Here is a 19,369-nt window from a genome sequence, read left to right on the forward strand (position 1 = left end):
TTGCGTTGTATGGAATATTTAATTTCTCAACCGAGAAATTAACTTTGCTGTTTTATTTGTTCGTTAGTTTGTGGCTGATTTGATCCGTCCTTTACTACAGTGTCCAGTACTTTTCTTTCTTTACAACTGTCATTGCAAACACACTCAGTTTCTAGTTTTTCAATATAAAAATACAGCCTTATTTTTATTGGTGAGCACAAAATCAGAAAAATCTATCAATTCTGGAGTGCACGCAAGTGGGTATAATTCTGACCGAGAATCGAAAAATTTAAAATTGGTAACGTGCTTTAAAACGGTAGATTGCGCGGGTTGGAGCTCCCTTGCTATCGTCCACAAAGCATGAATCCGGGTACTGTGCTGTTTTTGTATATTTGTTTGTTTGTTTTTCATCGTGAATAACGCTCTATGTCAAAACCAAATTGGCTTAATTGGCACTTTTGAATACCATTCACATCCAGTTATGAATTGTGACAGTCATACAGTTTTCATCTTACGACACAAGACCTGTAATTCTGAAAGCCGTCAATAGATGGCTTTCTGTGTTCCCATAGAAAAAACTCTGTAAGTTGGTCGGGATAGAGAAATACAAAAGACAGTGCAAATTCTACAAACTCTCGTTTGCGAATTTCGATCTACCACTGAGCTAAAGTAGACTCATTGGAGTGGGTTCATATGACAAGCATCCTGCTAGCGTCCGCATAAGTGTCTCCTATTTGACCGCTCAAAGGAAATAGCAGACGCCTGCGCACAACATAACGCACTGCATGCTGATATGAACTGCGTTGAGGCTAATTTTTCTTTCACACAGGACTCCCAGCCAACGCAGAAGATCAGCTCCGACGTCGAAGGGGCAGCGGTGCAAACCCTGTTGGTAAGTTGGGTAACCTGTGCAGTATCAGTGCTAGTCTATCATGGCTCTCAAAGACAGGAATCCTCGTATTTCGACAAAGGGCAGAAAATTTTGCTTTAATGCTCTCTTCCTAGGAAATCCGAACCGACGTCTCTCCGCAGCCAGCCGAACAAGTCACGAAGATCAAAGACGCCCGTCGGTAGTTAGCCGAACTCACGAAGAACAGCGGCGTTCTTCGGCAGTAAGTTACGAAGAACAGCACACAAGGCGAAGATCTGGAGGTATGCGATATGAGCGTGCATGCGCCATTTAAGTCGGCTTGGGAATGACCAGATTAGCCAAATATGACACGTTTAAACCCTCGTTCTCAGTGCCTACAATTTTTGTGTGTCAATAGTAATGAAAAACACGAGAGTGGTTTGGAACTCCATCCCTTCCTTGTATGAGACCCTCACACACGCCAGACTGTCAAGCGTGACCATTCAAAGGAAAGCTATTGCACTAGTAGTATTTTTTTAAAGTATTTTTGTTTACGCTGTCAAATCCTAAAATGTAAACATTCAAAAGAAAACTGCTCAACAGAAGAACTGTTAATTAAGCTGCACACAGTCTTTTTAAATCATGAGTCCGTAGATGACATCACAAAGCATAACTACTGAAAGGATGGTTGATCCTGCATCCCTTAGTGTGTCCATTTGAGTGAAGTTATTGAGAAGTACTTTGGTGTGGTACAATATTTGTCTAGTTAGAAGATTAATAGTTATTAAGTACTCGCCAGTGAGATTGTTTCAATTAGTATACAACAAGTCATGGATAGTGCTTTACGCACACTCTGATTGGCTACTCAAACCTGGATCAAGGCTTAGCGATAATTCCACGAGCGCGTGTTGGCTATGAGATGTTATGCAATGTACTGAATGCTACGCGCGCTGTGATTGGTCGTTGCCCATGATCTATTAGAGTACAGACACACGGATGACGTCACGGAAAAATTGTTCTCTTCGTTTTGCCCAACATGGCGCGCGGTTTTGAAAATGTTTGCGAGATTATTTCGAATTGAGCAATGAAGGCCCTGAGAAAAGTTTAGCAGGAGCTGTTTACAAACAAGAAAAAGAAGAAACCAAGGCGAAAGTGTTCTTGTCAATTAAAAAATGCCTAAACTGGAACAAATCTTCAAAAAAGCTGTTAGCGCTACGAAAAGGCTCAAAGTTTTGAAAATATTTACTCGATTATTCTGCTTTGAGCAAGTGAAGGCCTCGGTAAAAGTTTAGGGGAAGCTGTTTACAAGTACGATAAAGAAGAAAAGAAGAAGCCAACACGGAAAGTAGCGTTGGTGACTTTGAAAATTCCTCAACTGGCAGAAATGGAACAGTACAGTCAAGCGCTACGAGGCAAGTTTATTGTATTTCCTTTCTGTTCATTGTATAAAACAAATAGATTCCAAGTTGCCGTGCGTCTGTTCAGTAATAGATCACAGAAGACGTCAAAATGTGGTAAGGACATCAGTGACACACTCGCCTGCGGCTCGTGTGCCACTTTTTTGTTCTTACCACATTTTGACGTCATCTGTGATCTATTACTGAAGAGACGCACGGCAACTCGGAATCTATTTGTTAAATAGATAGCCACCAGAGGTTTATAGCGCCGGGCTTATAATTATCCCATATCCAACAAGCGCAAGTGGAATAATTCTCTATTTCCTATTCACTTCCAGTAATTGCCCTAGATTTGAAGCGCGCTTTTGTCGCCAGTTTGCCAAAAGTAGTTTGGTAGTTTGCATTTGGTATACATGTATACAAAGACCTCAGTTTACATATTGACTATTTGTCCTCAAGTTTGACTATTTTTTAGCCGAGGCAATTAATCATGAGACTGAATTCTATACTTTCTGTTTAAATTTTGTTGTTTTTTTCTTTTTCCGAAATTCTTCGTTTCGTATAACAAGTTCACAAACGTATAATGAAATTAAAGAAAACCTCAAAAGAAACTCAACGCGGTGCTCGTAAACTCTTGAGCCCAGCCTGTGCGTACACTGATACCGGCGAACATATTAATCTTTTTCTTTTTGACAAATGCGTCGAACTAAATGACATGGGGCTCGAAAAAAAAATTGTAAGAAACCCCGAAATATTGAAATTAAGACAAATTGTTGTAAAGTCTTGCTTGCTTTCTACTAATTTGAACTAATGGGTTTAAATAAACACTCCTAACATTCAAATAAAGTGAAATGTTCCAAAATAATATATCCGCCGTGTTGATTTATACTGATCATATTGCAGAAGACGATTGATTAAATCAAATGTCAAAATAGCGGTAGGATATGTAAAGAGGGCTAAAAAACTCGCATATTTAATATCTATGCGTCGCCGTTTCGGCGCCAGTGCTTATAGCTCCTCTCACAACACATCTCGTTATGTCGGCGAAACCTCCAACAGATAGTGAAAAACCAAAACATTCTCGGGTACTGCCCGAGGAACATCGTGATCAAATTAGCTCGGGAAGATCGAAAAGGAAGGACAGACCGGAAAAACAGCCCAGAGATGGAAGTAAGTTTCCGCCTATGTTGGAAAATTGGTTGTAAGTTTCTTTGATTTGTATTCACAAGGCCGAATGTCTCAAAGCGATTCCTTTCTCGGTTTTATTGTACTAAGGGAAACAATATTATTTTGATCTTATGTTATGATCAGTTGGTCAGAAGCCGAAACTGAAATAAAACTAAAGGGACGTTCAGACATTTATTTCACAAATAAATTGAACATCACAAGAAAGGGAACAAATCCAGATCTATTTCATGAGCGCTTATGAAAAATAATATGCTATTAAAATTTTACAACTTTGACTTTCAGTTGTCCAGCTGGCTAGAAAAGAATATGATTTTAGAAAACCATAGAAATGGAGAATTTTAAAATTATATCTTCAAGTTATCACCACTCTTTATATTTTTTGTTTCATTTCAAAATTAACAAATCAACTTTTTCGAAATTTCACGAAAGCTCACAGCTGTTTATTATGCTAGATACAACCAGTTAATTTCATTCTTATTATGTTTTTTAATCTCCAAACGAAAAAATCGCCACTCAATGTTCTCCTTTCAAATTAGGGAAGTTAATGTCCGAAAGCTTTTTTTTAAAAAAGTGCAAAAATATCTTACAGAAATAAAATAATGCACTAATTTTTTAACACAATAGCGAGTAAATGAAACAGTTGTTCTCTTAAAAATTCACGGCTGGGATATTTCTTGGAAAAATTTGCATATTTTGTGAAGGGAGGATGTCAGATCGTTATTATTGTTAGTGCAGTGTTGGCTTAGCTCGATTGTCTTCAATAAATTATTTGGTCTGATATCTCTTCGTAAAAGAGCCGAGCAATTTGGTCAATTAAACTTACGTAAACGGCGCTTTTTTAGTCGAATGCCAGATACACCAGATGCCATTTAAACAGTTATCACCATATTCTAAGTTTTATTTTTTGCAAATTGGCCGGGTTTTTTTTCTTTCTTTCTTTGATGAGCTGACACTATTAAGAGTTGTCGTGATTATGTTGTGTTAAAAGTCTTCTTCCGCTTAATTTCCGCTACCACTTTGTCGCAACCCTCTCGCGTTCGATAACAAAAAACTAATCCCAGAAAGCTTGTTAGCGCAAGCTTTCTTAGATATTAAGAATTTGTCTTACATGTATTGATTGAAAAAAAAAACATAACGGACAAACACACAACACACAACAAAAATCAAAAGCAACAACAAAAAACAACTGTAAAAATTTCTGTCAAAAGTGGACTTGTGACCCGCGTTAGAAGTCAGTGGTGTGTTTCTCGCAAGTCACGCCGGGTATTTTACCAGCGTCCTGCTACGTCACCGCACATGCGCGTCAAATATGCCTCAAAGACGAAGAAAAGAATGCTCTAGCAGCTAAAGGGCGACTTTCCATGGGCTCCTCTCAAAACGAGGCCTAAAGGAAATTGAATGAACAAATTTATTCATTTGTTTTGTTTGTGTCCTTTGGAGCTCGATATCAAGTTGAATTTGAGTATTTTAAAAGGAGAAGGAGGCTACTGAGTGTCAGAAGTTAAGTTGCCTTGCTTTGTGACGCTCTGTGATTGGTTGAAAATATTCATGCCACATTCTCAACTAGTTAGAATTTAAACCAAAACTCAGCGTCACTTGCCCGCATGCGTTTTCCCACGCTTCACTGCCCGGATGGAATTAAAATTTGCAAATGGTAGTCTTTGAGGAGAAAGAAAAATATTGGAGTACTCGGAGGAAAATATCTCGCAGCAAGGACTTTAACCTATGACAAACTCAACCCAGGAACCGATTGGAGACGTTTAAAGCTAATACGCATGCTTTAAAATATTACGTGTCAGAACCTGCTTCGTTGCCACGCAACACAACTGTGAGAGTTGCCAAACCTTAGTGTTTAATTATGGTTTATCACACCTGCCTTGTGTCAAGTGATTCCCATTCAATTAATTATAAACCCTCGCCCAAATAAGTACTTTTAATAACTCTGAGGTCTACTTTGTAAACCAAAAACGATTGAATATAAATGTATAATCTTACAAAGTGTGTACCGTTAACTTTTTCACATTAACAACCAACAAAGATCTGTCCATTAGGAAATCCGAAACATTGTGAGTTCTGTCAAAGTGGGGCTGTTTTTCTTTCTAAACTTTATGAGTTGTTTTGTACTTAAAGTCAACGTATTGTTTTTTATGTCAGTTTGCTAACAAAGCCCTAAATGAGGCAAGCCCCTACGCTTTCAACGCCATCAGCTTTACTGACAAGACCGAAAGTCATGTCTTAAAAACTCGCACAAATAATTCCAAGAACTCGTTAAAACGGAGTTAGTGCGTCAGTGTTATATTAATAGTACATCATAGATTGTGTAAAGTTTCGTTGAAACTGAGCTGAAAAGTGCAAAACTTGTTCAGCTTAAAAAGGAACTAAAAGATGTTTAAGGAAACTCAATCTTCTGAGGGTTGTCATGCGGGTATAAGGGTAGTAATAATAGCGTCGGTTTAGTAACGAAAGGCGAAGATAAACGGTACAGACAAGAATCAGAACTCAAACAACAATCAGAGAGTGTATTCAAAAATGCGACCGCATTACAAAGGTTCTTGCCATGTGACTTGCGCGCGCATACATTGTTAACAAAGATCGCATGACAGATTAGGCAACAATAACAAACAAAACAAAATAAGATTAAAGTTCAAGACAAGTCAAGTCTATTCAACATCCTCCGGGGGCGCGCGGATGCATCTCGCCCAATTTGAGATTCTCCTCATAGCCTCAGTAGTTGCAGCTCGTCTCGGTCTAGTGGGCGGAACTGCGGCAGGTTGCTGTTCAGGACGGTCATGCGACGCAACACTAGGGACAGTGGTAGTTGTGGTGATTTCAAGTGGGTACAGTTTAGTCACTGGTCGGTTGGTGTACCCGGTACTTGTGCGAATGTGCGCTGCCCGGACAAGGCCATCACTTCCCCTAATCAGATTCTCTATAACAGCTAGCTTCCAGGTTGACCTAGGACCCTCGTTATGGACCAACACAACGTCTCCTGACTTGATCGACTGCTCATTGGTCCCAGTTGTTCTGTGGAATTCACGAAGAGAGGTAAGGTACTCGTGTCTCCATCTGTTCCAGAAACGTTCGAGGATACGGGCTTGTGTTGTTACACGTTGCCTCATGTCAGATGCACTTCCATAGTCGGGATCAGATGGATCATCGTCAGCAACAGGGTAGGGCAATGAGGTAATTCTTCTCCCGTGTAGAAGATGTGAGGGTGTTAATGGTTCTTCGTCTGCAGAATCGCTGGATACAAAGGTGATAGGGCGATCATTTAGAATGGCTTCCACTTCGACGGTGAGTGTTTGGAGCTCTGTTAGTGTGACAGATGTCTTGCCAAGTGTCTTCTTTATGGCTCTCTTTGTCAGTCCGATGAGTCGTTCCCAGAAGCCTCCGTACCAGGGGGCACGTTTAGGGATAAACTTCCACTCGACACCTTGTCGGCTGAACTGTTCCTTTAGTGAAGGAGATTGGAATAGCTCATTGAGTGTTTCTGCAGAAGCGAGGTAGGTAGAGGCATTGTCAGATATCATGTGATGTAGAAGAGATCTGCGACTTGAGAATCGCCGGAAGGCTTGAAGAAAACTTTTCTCTGAGAGGTCACTGACTACTTCCAAATGTACTGCCCTGGTGACAGCGCAGGTGAAGAGACAGATGTAGCTCTTGGTAACGCCATTTTCTGATCGCACATAAAGGGGTCCCGTGAAGTCTACTCCAGTTACTGAAAAGGGTGTCGCTTCTTGGACTCTCAGTTTGGGTAAGGGCGCAGGATCCGGAGCTCTGAAGGCTGTTCCTTCCACCTTACGACAGGTCACACAGCGGCGAAGAAGCTTCCTTACATACTGGCGTGCTGCAGTTATCCAGAAGTTTTGGCGTAGCGACGTCACTACCGCGTTGACACCAGAGTGGAGTTGCTTCCTGTGGGCTTCGTATACGACCAGTGCTGTGAAAGGGTGGTTGGGCGGAAGCAGGTAGGGAAATTTTGCTGAATCCGTAAGCGGAGCATTATGTATCCTCCCCCCACAACGAAGAAAGCCGTCAGCGTCGAGGAACAAGCGAAGCTGTCTCACTAAGGTTAGACGAGTACTTGAATTGGACTGTAGATTAGCAATCTCATCTGCATAAATTAGCGCTTGAGAGTTCTGGATCCATTTGCGTTGGGCTGTTTTCCTCTCTTGGACAGATGGTGGACCCACTGTTTTTGCTGCAGGGTTTTGCAAGTTCTTCACAAACCGTAGAACGTATGCTGTTACAGCGAGCAAGCTGGAGAGAGTGCTAAATCTGGACACATCAATGAGATTGTGGATGCCTGGCTGCTTCTCCACTAGATCTGTCTGAGTAGTACCATCGGTCATGGTCACTGTATTGTTGACTGCGGTGTCAGTGTCTTCCACATGTGTGATATTGGAGAGTTGCAGATGAAGAGTCGTTGAGTGATTCCAAGATGGCCATTGCTCGACGAATGGTAACCATTGGGGACCATGTAGCCAAAGAGAGGAAGTGCGAAGCTGTGTGGCATTGATCCCACGAGTAAGCATGTCAGCAGGATTGTCATGAGTTGGACAATGACTCCAGACAGTAACAGGGAACAGCTTCTTGATCTCTTGGGTGCGGTTTGCCGTAAACTGCTTTAGGGGTTTCGCGCTGTGTAACCAGTGGAGGACTATCTCGCTGTCGGACCACAACTTGACTGTAAGGTTGGGAAATCTTGAATGGAGGGCTCCTGATACAAAGTGGGCTAGTCTTGCACAGATCGATGCTGCCATGAGTTCTAACTGGGGAAGTGTCAGTTCCTTCAAAGGGGCAACACGCGACTTCGACATGACGAATGAGGAATGGTGATCATTAGAGATGAAGGCGACTGCTCCATACGCCTTGGGGCTGGCGTCAGCAAACACATGTAGGTAGATGGGTTGTGCTTCGGTCTGCATTTGTGGGAAGAAGCACCTTGGCAAGACTAGTTTGTTAGCCTCTTGAATATCTCGGGCAATATCGTTCCACTTGGCTTCGAGGTCTGCCGGAAGTGGTTCGTCCCATTCAAGTTTCCTCTGCCACAGCTCTTGGATCAGGAGTTTGGCTTTCACGGTTACAGGAGATAAGTGTCCCAAAGGATCATAGATTCTTGAGGAGAGTTGTAACACATCACGTTTGGAGACAGGTCGACTTGATTGAGGGGCTATTTCCTTAGGAGCAAGATAGAGGGTATCATGGAATGGATCCCATCGCAAACCGAGAATGTTTACAACAGTGTTTGTGTCAGCTGTTTGATCCTTCTTGGTTTGTTCACAAAGTAATGGGCTATTTGATGCCCACGAGCGCAAGTTAAAGTTGGCTGCGGACATGATGGATCTTGACTCTTGGTAATAGTGTAAGATGTCAGTTTCATGGTCACGTCCTGAAATGACATTGTCCACATACATATTGTTCTTCATGTCCTTGGCCACAGGTGAGGTGTAGTTTTCCAGGTGATGATGCAGTGTAGCATGTAACATGAAGGGGGAACTTGTTGAACCAAACAGGACCGTCTTGAAACGAAAGACTTGAAATTCACTTTCTGGATTGGTGGTGTCTGACAACCAGAAGAATCTGGTAAAGTCCCGGTCACCTTCGTCAAGACCGACATGGAGAAAGGCCTTCTCGATATCAGTGGACAGGTCATAGGTGAAGGTACGAAATCTGATGATGATGGAGCACATATCAGTTAGGAATGGAGGGCCAACCACAAGACAGTCGTTCAAGCTTGGAGAATTGGTTGAGGAACGGTAGCTGCAATCGAAAACAACTCTGATGGGTGTGGTAGCTGACTCTTTCTTGACTGCATGATGCGGTAAATAATGTGCTCTATCCAGGCTAGTCACATTGTCAACCCTTTCAATAAATCCACGCTTCTCGTGCTCTTCGATTATCTCGCCATAGGATCTGAGGAGGTTGGGTGTCTGAGCAATGCGACGTACCATAGCGCGTGTACGGTGAGCGCAGTTACCATGGAAATTTGGCATTGTAGCTGCCATCAGGCATTCTTGTGATTGATGAACTCTGGAAGTGTTGTAGGAAGGATTCATGTTCATCCGTCTCTGTAGGTGGTGAGATGCCGAGAGACTCCAAGGACCAGAAATGCTCAAGGTCACGTTCTACCTCCATTGTGGAAGACAGTGTTTGTAGCAGGTTGACAACGGTATCAGTGTGATTTACAGAGTTAGTCTGTAGTGGGCCAGAGACAAGGTAACCGAGTTTCGATTCTACAGCAGTTGGGCCTTGACCACGGATGACAGTGTCTTTCACTATGTCCCAATAGTGGTCCGCACCAATAAGGAGGGAGATCTCAAAGTTCTCGTCTGACGTCACAGGGTGAGCGAGTTGAAGACCCCTTAGGTGGGGTACGGTATGGAGCTGTTGACGGAAACGGTTCTGAAGTGGTGTGGCGATCTGTTCAACCACAAGGACACGCAGTGGTATTTGCTCTCCACAAACGGTGACAATGTTGATGTTGGCGACAGGTAAGTGTCTGCTGGATGATGAGTGTGCACCAAAGGCTGACAAGGCAATAGATTCTTTCTCAGTGTAACGTACGCCCAGTTGATTAGCTAGGGTCTGGGTGATAAAGGAGCGTTGTGCACCCTCGTCGAAGAGCATGTTAGCCTCACAGTGAGTAAGGTCATGGCCAACAGTTGCTATGGCAGTTTTCAAGAGTGCGAGTTGACCATGGTTGACTGTACTGTTTGCTGGATTAATCGGGGCAAGAGAGGCATGTACTTGAGAGGGTAGTTCTCCCGTAGAAGTTCGAGGACTGTGAGCAGGAGCAGTGCCCCTCATAGTCTGAGGGCTGGTGGGGGGATTGGTGATACCCAAACAGAGGCTTGTGTGATGTTTTCCCTTACATTTATGGCAACGGAATCTTGACTGGCACACAGAAGACTTATGGTTTCCAAGACAGTTGAAACAGTGTCCGAGACTCTTAACCCTTGCCCATCTCTCCCGAGGATCCGTGATTACTTGACAGTTGTAGGAGGGGTGGGAACCTTTGCAGTAGAGACAACTTTTGGGTGCTGGGTTATTCTGTTTCCCGGGATGTGGGTGTTTCCCTTGTGTTTGAGTGAGGAAAGAACCAGTAACTGTAGGGGAGCCTCCATAGGGTGGGTCATTAAGTTGGACACCTGCTTCAAGGATTCGAATTTCCTTTACAATGGCTTCTCTCAGCTCCTGGAACTTCCATTCAGGGTTGTCATGTTCACGAGCTAAGTTCCTTCTCAACTCATGTGGTAGTTTTCCTAGGATAATTGGGACAAGGAGATCCCCGAAGGTTTCGTGTGACCTCCCAAGAGATTCCAGACCTCTGACATGATTCTCCATAGTGTCGTAAAACAGTTGCAGGCTTGATAGTTGATTGGTGGGGTTTGGTATGTCTAGGAGAGCTTGCATGTGGGCACTAATTATCTTGCTGGGTTGCCCAAAACGTTCCTTGAGAAGTTTAATAGCCTGCTCATAATTATTGTTGCTAAGTGGGAAACCAGCTATGGCTCTTGAAGCATCCCCCACTAGTTGGGCCTTTAGGTAACTAAACTTCTGCACTCCCCCCAGAGCAGTGTGGGAATGAACTGCTGCATCAAATGAGTCCCAAAATGTGAACCAGTTGAGGGGGTTGCCTGAGAAAGTAGGTAAATTTAGCTTGGGAAGACGGCTAGTGTGGTTAGCATTCACTTGAGGGACCAGTGGCGGTGACTGCGTGTTCAGGGGTGGTTGAGGGTTCAGTAGGGTTGTATTAGTTACAGAGGTACTTTCTTGAATCCCTGAAGAGCCAGTATTTGTAGGGTCGAGTGGTACGAGTGGTGTTTCATTGTTCGCCATTTGCGGAGATTCTTGGAGGGTAGCAGGGGAAGGAGACTGATTAGAATTCTTATCAGTTACCGTCAAGTGAATAAATCTACTTATCTGGCTGGATGTCTCTTGTATCTCATCATGAATTTCCTCCGTCTCAAAAATTTCCTGCTCGAGGTCTTTCGGTTCATCGATGAGGACCGCGATTTTTTCATCAAGTCTCTTGAGGATGGAATTCTTCCGTGTAAGTTGTTCAATGATGCTATTTAGCGAGGTGACATCCATTTCGGTGGGTTTCTCCTTCTTCATAAGATCCTTTGCCTTGTTTAGGGTCTTCGTTAAATGAGCTCGATATCCCGCACGAGAAGAGATAAGTTTCGGTAGAGTTTCCGCCATTCTGAGTCGTACTATCCTGGTCCCGGCACCAAAATGTCATGCGGGTATAAGGGTAGTAATAATAGCGTCGGTTTAGTAACGAAAGGCGAAGATAAACGGTACAGACAAGAATCAGAACTCAAACAACAATCAGAGAGTGTATTCAAAAATGGCGACCGCATTACAAAGGTTCTTGCCATGTGACTTGCGCGCGCATACATTGTTAACAAAGATCGCATGACAGATTAGGCAACAATAACAAACAAAACAAAATAAGATTAAAGTTCAAGACAAGTCAAGTCTATTCAACAAGGGTAGGTTTGTAAGGCATTTTGAATTATTGATATTTTGCAACCAAATATAGAATATTTCCGTGCAGTACCTGAATTTTATCAGATCTCAATTATTTTGCGTAGTTATTTCGGATAACAATGCAGACCTCTTTCTTGAGTAAAAGTCTTTGAGTACTGTATCTGTGTCGATATCTTATAAAAAACATAGATGGCGGAGATAATTATAAGGTAGATATGATGTACAACTGACTAGCTTCGAATTCAGTTGTAAAGATTTATGCAGTATGGTTATGGAAGAACCCTGTTTGGAGCAACGATCCGTTGTGATCTCCCGTATAAAATGCTTAATATATTTCCACAACATTATCTCATAGCTAAACCAAGCTCTTATTATCAGAAAGTTGAGGTACATTAATGAGTTTTTTCTTAATTTATTTAAGTGAAAAATTTGAAAGATCATACATTTTACTGAATATTCATACAGTTCACTTTCATTTGTTTGTCCCAGCCGCCGCTTGGCTTAATATTAATTCTGTAAACTACAGAGGTCATGGGTTTGAATCCTGTTCAAGGCTTCATTGTTTTCTGAGGCCGCTTTCGTTTCGGAATTTGAAGGTCTTTTATCTGATTGATTTTTCTGTTTATGCTGGCGTTAATTTAATGTGTTTTATTTTCAAATTGTTGAGAAGAACTATTTAGTTTTTCTCCTGTTTAAAATTATGATAATTACGAGAAAAACACTAGCTTTAGTAGCTAGCCTCACCAAGACTTGAATTTCAGTCTCGAAATTAGCCATCGTGTTTGCTAGGAAGCATTTAATAGTCTCGTCCTGATACTCTTAAACTGGAAAACAACACTCAAAACTTTATACAAATAAAATTCTTCTGTGGGGTTTATTCGAAAAAGCGTTAGTTTTGCCGTCTTTAGAATCATAAGAAATGGGTAAACAAACATAGGCCAGTAGACCTCGACGTTTTTATTGCCAGATTTTTTTTTATGGCGACATGCAAATCTTGCGCTCGTACCTGGCTACTTAGCCTAGCTTACCTATTACAAGCTATTAGAACTCACAAGCGTAGATTATAGGCGTCAGTAATATGTGCTATTTTTACATGTGTCTATTTTGTCGGAGTATCCCTTCCCACTGAAGACAAACAGAATGTTTAATTTTTAGCGTTATTTTAGTCCGTATCGACCTAAAACCCAGTACACATTCGATCTTCGGTTTTATCCTCATACATTTGGTTTCATGTAATTAGTTTTTTATTTACATTTTCGAAGTATGACTTCTATTGTTGCTGATAATCGTGGAAATTTACTCGTTAATTATTAACAAAGTTTGTCCATCTTTAAATGATTGGAGGAATACCATTTTATTCAAGGATAATTCTAATTGCGCTACATCAATATCGGACGAATATTCCTGCACATTGGTTAATTTTGTTTCTATAAAAAATTTCACTTCGAATGAAAGTCATGTCGCCAAGCGCCTCTCAGAACTTTAGATTGGCTAATCCAATGGACCATCCAAGTTTTAAGAAAAAAGGTATTTTAATAAACATCGATATCTTTGCTTGTTTAATAAATTCCTATCAGAGCTTAGTCTATTCCTAAATTCTCTTCAAAAGCAGAAATTTACCATTTTTTTTTTTGTTTTACTTAATTAAAGTAAGAATCCGATATTTACTAAGTACCTTGTTAATCAGAACATTTTTTTAAGATTTAAAAATAATATTTTCTTTAGAAAATTATCAGTAATAACATATTTATGTTATGTAAGAAAAACCGTAAGGAAAAGCGCGCATTTTTAACAAGTCCATTGACGGCTAGAAGACTTCCTCCGGTACTGAAAAATTATGTAACATAAACCTAATAAACCCTCAACGCGGTTTTCAGCGATTTCGTTACAATTTGATATTATCAAAAATGTCGTTTATCCACTGAAAATCTCGGAAAATAAAGTAATTTCTCTTTTTTTTTTACCAAATACAACAAACTGCCAGGCGTTCCTTTACTCGCCCCAATCTCCTCTCATTATTTCTCTTCCAGATCGAAGAAGCAGGACAGTTTATCTCGGGATGTTCAAGGCGAAAATTCTCGTATTAGGACCTTGTGAGGTATTTTTTTTACGTTTAGAAACAAGGATATCTGTGCTATGTTATGTAAAAAAACATATTAGTAATTTTAAATTGACAAAAAACGATATTAAAGTGGGTATATAATTGCTTGTTTCATAACCATGCAGTTGTTTTATTTGATATATACAAATGGCTGTTTCTCTCCTTGCAGAGCGGTAAAACTATAATTTCCAATTTCCTTTCCGATGCTACTGAAACTTCAGGAGGGGAATACCATCCTACGCAAGGTGTCAGGTAAATTATGAAGTTAGCTTCAGTGTTGAAAGATACTATATGCAAATTCTGATATCAACAAGCAACAATTTGTGTTGTGTCATGGAAACCATGCATCTTATGCAAACTTGAGGCTTACGTTAATGTACACGTTCGCAGGTCAGATTTTTCAAATTTTACTTTTTCACTCTCAGATAATTAAGGTTTAATGTTGAAATATCTTAAAGAAAATTGGAAAGATTTTGGCACAGCCCTTACATTTAATTAACAATTATTCCATGAGCGCGCGTTGGATATGAGATGAAAGATAGCCAATGAGGCGCGTAGCGCCGAGTTGGCTATAATTATCTCATATCCAACAAGCGCGAGTGGAATAATTGTTTTGTTAAAAACAGGCAAGTAATATTGGTAGGCCTTGCTGATTTCCTTTTTAAGAGCAACAAGAAAACAATTTATGGTGTTACTTCTCGGGCATGGTATAATGGCTCATATACCATGGCCGCTAAGCCAATCAAAAACCTGGAATTGCATTATATAATGATCCAGTTTTTAATAATTATACATACATCACTGTCATACTAACCCTCTCACACGATGAACGAACATGAATAGAATTTTATTCGCAAATTAACAAATCGACGGCAGTTTTCTGTGGTCTATACTCTTATAGACCATAAAATGACGTCAAAAAATGTTCAAAACTCAAGTGGGACCATGAGCCGCAGACGAGTGGTTTCACTGCCAAGTTTTGGACATTTTATGGCGTCATTTTATGGTCTATAAGAGAATAGACCATAGAAAACTGCCGTTGATTTGTTTTTTACAATAACATGGAAAAAGCACGAGCGGAATTGGCAATTTTGTTGTTCAGAAAGTGCGCGTGTTACATCTGACGTCATTTTTATTGTCTGTGCTCTCATAGACAATAGCTATGAGCCAATCAGTGCACAGGAATTTGGACAGTTATTGTAAAAATGTATATATTACTAATGTATGGGGCTGTGTAGTAATCTTTGCCAGAAAATTTTCAGTTATTAAAATAACCCAGGAAGAGGGCATGGACTGCAGGACATACAGTCTTGTGTACTGCATATCCTGCAGTCGAATCCCTCTTTACCTTGGTGAAACTGGATGGACCCTCAGGAGTTTTAGTGAACACTTACAGGTGTACATGTACAAAGTGTACGCAACAACTCTCTTGGGTTTCCTGTGGCCCAACATTTAAACTCTAGACACTGCAGTGGGACAAACATGAAGATGATTTTCCAACTGGGAACTGTTCAGCTGGATGGACTCAACCTTAATTTCCGCTTAATTTGAACTATGACTTTATTCATGCACGCACTACCAGTTACAGTTGAACGTGTTTTAAGCGGTCACCCTCAGGGAATGGCTAAGTGACCACCTACAGTCTGTAATACAGGTTGACCATACAACGTCAAACACAATAAAAGCAACATTTTCTATCACATTTGATAACTTTGTGAACTGTTCATGCACAAAAGCACTCACAAAGTCACTTACTTGGTTAAGAAAGTTCAGTGATAAAATGGAATGACAAAGGAGAAAATGCACAGAAACAGACTAATAAAACATTAACGCCAAGATGGTACAGTCAGTATAACAGGTCATTAGAAATTCAATTCCCGGGCATGCTATTTGTTACCATATTTGAGTGGTTTCCTTTTACAAAGTGACCATTTAAAACAGATCAAGACAATACAAACAGCTCGTTGGGACTTAGTAAAGGGTGACCACCACCGCTTCATAGAGGTGACCGTTTAATACAGGTCAGAATTGCAGTAATTAAGGGAAGTTATTTTCGGGACTTTGACAAATTTATTGACCGCTTAATTTTATAATAGAGGGTGAACGCTCAATATGTGCTGCTTAATACAGATTTGGCTGTATGTATATGTGCACATGCCTCCATTTGAATTGCGTATTCTAACAGTTTCCTTTCACACTGAAAAAGGGCTATATACCGAAAATGTCTGTGTATATTACCATTTCTGACACTTCTCGATATTTACATATCATAATATCAATCCTACTACTTATGCAGGCTATAATAATTATACTAACTTAACCTGGTTATTTGAATTGTTTCTTTGTCACATACCCTTGTTTTGACACTTGGTAGGCATTAACTGAAAGAAGTTTTTCCTCTGACAGAATTCTAGAATTTGAGTGCAATGGGATAGAAATATCACCTGGAAAAACAGCTAATTGTGAAGTGGAGTTATGGGATTGTAGTGGGAACCACAAGTGAGTTGTATCCTGAAGATAAATAAAAGTACTGTACCACTGTTTTATAGAATGCAAGTTGTATTTTGCATTCCAGTAACTAGATATTCAAGATCGACATTTACAACCTAAATCTTTTTAACAACCCTTAGAGAACACTGAAGACATACTATAACTGTCAAACAGTGGAACAGTTTATTGTGCCAGCTGATCTGGCCTCATCTCCAATTCTTGGTAGGGGGAATGCAAAATCTCTGTTCCACGACCCCCACCCCTTACAATGTTCAGGTCTCTGTGTAAGAAAAATAAATTGTGCTCTTCAACACTGTGTGGGGGAGGGTGTGGATAAGTGGATAGTTAGGTCACACTAAATTACAAAGTAATAGCATACTTTGTAACAGTTGTCCCAAGTCCTTTTGTTCTTGACTGAGATCATTCGGATTGTTTCAAGATCTGCCGCTGTCCTGGCACGTAAGCCCCTTACAGAACATGTTTTTTCTTGATAGATAGTTTTATAGATGTAGATGTAATACAGATTGTTTATCAGAAACCTGCAGGATCTGGTTCAGAACGTTTGTGAACTGTTTCATTGCACTACACACTATTAATACCAGAATGTATATTTTTGTTAGATTTTCTACCTGCTGGCCAGCTTTCCAAAAGGACGCCAATGGAGTTTTAATTGTCTATAATCCAGATCAAGCAAATCACGATAAGGAATTAGAAACCTGGTGAGAAAAGATTGATATTTAATTATTTACTTTATGTCCAATATCTAATCAACTGTATGTTTGCAGAGATAGAGAGGGACTAGTAGTTAGCTGATCCGTTATGAGGGAAACAAAACACAGAATTGTGTGGATTTAAGATTGGGTTCAGAAATGTTGTTTCAGTTGACTTGCTTTTACTCTTATCAAGGACTGGAAAACTCTTGTTTTGGTGTCTAGACGTGATGTGTGATGCCTAGTCAGATCTATCAAAATGATAGCATTCATCTTCCAGTTGCCATCCTTGGGTGGTGAATGCTCTTATTGATCTGAAGGTACATGAAAGCTGGCTTGAGCTGTGGTGTCTCTCAAAGTGATATTTCTCAAGATGTGTAATACTTTATTTATATAGTGCGATTTCCAGCGATGTGCAATTGTGCTTTACAATTACAGGAAATAAATTTAATTACACCATACAATACTGAATAAAAAAAAATAAAAAAAAAATTACATTTACATATTTAGGTCTAATGTTTCTAATGCACAAAATATGCAAATGTGGTATTTCATTCTATAGAAAAACTTTCTTAAAAAGATGAGTCTTAACTGTTTTCTTAAAAACGTTCAAGTTGTCACAAGATCTTATTTCAAGTGGCAGGAAATTCCACAGTTGGGTTGAAGCTACTGAAAAGGACCTTAATCCATAACTACAGAGTTGATATTCCACATTAGCAAGGCGGTTACTGTTTAAAGATCTTAAATTAAGTAACTTGGCTCAACCTGTCTCTCCCCAGTAGCAATGTTAGGCATGCTTCATGTACCAAATAAAACTTGAAAAGCTGATGATAATCCTGTAATGAACCCACACTGGCCATATGTAAAGAACAATGAAAATTGTGTCTAAAGGATATTAATTTTGGACGCTGTGGTTGAATGGATAATTGAAAATTGTTAGTACCACTTTTGGGTCAGGTTATTAGAATTTGTTGAAGACTGGGATGATGGGGTGACGTTTATTATGTGGACTATATTAGGTTGTATAAATTTATCTCTGACAGCTAGTCTATGTTTTCTTAGGTACACGCAGTTTGTTCAAGGACAAAACCTCAAAGATTCTCAGTGCATAGTGTTTGCTCATCGCCGGCCTTCAGCTGCTGATTTGACAAGAACAAAACTTCGTAAGTTGTTTCTTTGTTTAAAATGCAGTTGAATCTGGTCTAATCAGTGCAGGTTTGTGTGAGGGGATGGCTAGGGAGTCAAGTCCTTTGTACAAACTCATTCCAATCACAGACCACTCTCCACCCCCTTTATGTCAAGAAATGATAGGGTATGGAGGGCCAAAACAATTTTCTACTCACCCCACCCCCCTCCACCTTAATCCCAGCTTTCTTGCTCCAAAGACCAACCTTACTGGTTTGTATTTTTTGTATTTTCCACCCATTCCCTTCTACATTGAACCTGAACATATTAAAATGCTGGTATTATTAAACAGTTTTGTTTCAGAGAAGCAATTTTTAACCTCTTCACTCATCTGCAATATTGTTAAATTGCTGTTTTAGAACTTTTTATTCCGTATTAGTTTCAAGAATCTTGATTTTTTTTTTCACACAGCGTCATCACTGTCCAGAGTGACATGTGTGCAAACAAACCTGGATGAAGAACCAGAAGCTGTCAGGGATGAATTCCACAACTTGCTGGCGAAAGTAATCAGAAACTGGACTGATAAACGAGACCAGGAAGAACTAAGTATAATGAACACATGATGTTGGGGCTAATGTAGCAATTGAAACTATTTATTATCTAGTGACTGTATATAGCTAAAGCTTATGTGTACAAAGTTTTGTGAAAAATATGAGACATTGTTTTCTTGTTCACTTATGGACCTCTCATTATTATGGACATTTTATTTGGTCATAAAAAGTTCATTTACCATAATATGGACACCTCTATTTTTGTACGTCTCTTTTTATGGACTTTCAACCAGTGGGAACACTGTTCTGTTGTTCATTCTTTTGTCCTTTCTACGAACCATGTATAGTAAGACGTTGCAAATGGTGCAGGCCTCCCCTTTTCAACTTCTCCTAGTAAGAGTAACATTCATAAAAGCTGTACCTCAGTAATACGGCTCAAATTCCATAATACAACATTCATCCATATTTCTTAAGGCCGA

General features: G+C 40.2%; 5 protein-coding genes across 8 annotated transcripts in view; 3 read left to right on the top strand and 2 right to left on the bottom strand.

The window, feature by feature from the left end:
- Positions 1-19,369, bottom strand: part of LOC146466827 (E3 ubiquitin-protein ligase TRIM71-like) — a 216,952-nt gene that overhangs the window by 130,043 nt on the left and 67,540 nt on the right. The window lies entirely within an intron of this gene.
- LOC146466840 (intraflagellar transport protein 22 homolog) overlaps positions 1-19,369 on the top strand; it is a 56,569-nt gene that overhangs the window by 35,653 nt on the left and 1,547 nt on the right. The gene's annotated exons all lie outside the window — the stretch shown is intronic.
- LOC146466843 (intraflagellar transport protein 22 homolog) overlaps positions 1-19,369 on the top strand; it is an 82,686-nt gene that overhangs the window by 872 nt on the left and 62,445 nt on the right. The window lies entirely within an intron of this gene.
- LOC146466844 (intraflagellar transport protein 22 homolog) lies at positions 809-19,161 on the top strand. 2 transcript variants are annotated; one of them, XM_085126819.1, is made up of 8 exons: positions 809-871; positions 985-1,131; positions 13,944-14,011; positions 14,184-14,266; positions 16,421-16,513; positions 17,125-17,223; positions 18,277-18,377; positions 18,811-19,161. In XM_085126819.1, exons 3-8 carry the CDS (start codon positions 13,973-13,975, stop codon positions 18,960-18,962), a joined length of 567 nt encoding a protein of 188 aa, XP_084982945.1. In that variant the 5' UTR covers positions 809-871; positions 985-1,131; positions 13,944-13,972; the 3' UTR covers positions 18,963-19,161. The 2 variants fall into 2 exon arrangements, with proteins under 2 accessions (XP_084982945.1, XP_084982946.1); XM_085126820.1 differs by lacking the exons at positions 809-871; positions 985-1,131 and adding an exon at positions 3,236-3,396.
- On the bottom strand, positions 9,391-11,906 carry LOC146466845 (uncharacterized). Its single transcript, XM_085126481.1, has one exon. The coding sequence runs from the start codon at positions 11,620-11,622 to the stop codon at positions 9,391-9,393; it is 2,232 nt and encodes a 743-aa protein (XP_084982607.1). The 5' UTR covers positions 11,623-11,906.

The sequence above is a fragment of the Pavona decussata genome, unplaced genomic scaffold (assembly GCF_977016875.1).
Source record: "Pavona decussata unplaced genomic scaffold, jaPavDecu1.1 SCAFFOLD_140, whole genome shotgun sequence".
NCBI classification, from domain to species: domain Eukaryota; kingdom Metazoa; phylum Cnidaria; class Anthozoa; order Scleractinia; family Agariciidae; genus Pavona; species Pavona decussata.

What these genes read in the sequence shown, in the direction of transcription:
- LOC146466844 (XM_085126820.1), top strand. Translation starts at nt 3,264, where the DNA reads ATGTCGGCGAAACCTCCAACAGATAGTGAAAAACCAAAACATTCTCGG. An exon ending in AAAACAGCCCAGAGATGGAA is followed by an intron (nt 3,397 to 13,943) that starts GTAAGTTTCCGC and finishes TTTCTCTTCCAG; the next exon opens with ATCGAAGAAGCAGGACAGTT. An exon ending in CATCCTACGCAAGGTGTCAG is followed by an intron (nt 14,267 to 16,420) that starts GTAAATTATGAA and finishes TTCCTCTGACAG; the next exon opens with AATTCTAGAATTTGAGTGCA.
- LOC146466845 (XM_085126481.1), bottom strand. Translation starts at nt 11,622, where the DNA reads ATGGCGGAAACTCTACCGAAACTTATCTCTTCTCGTGCGGGATATCGA.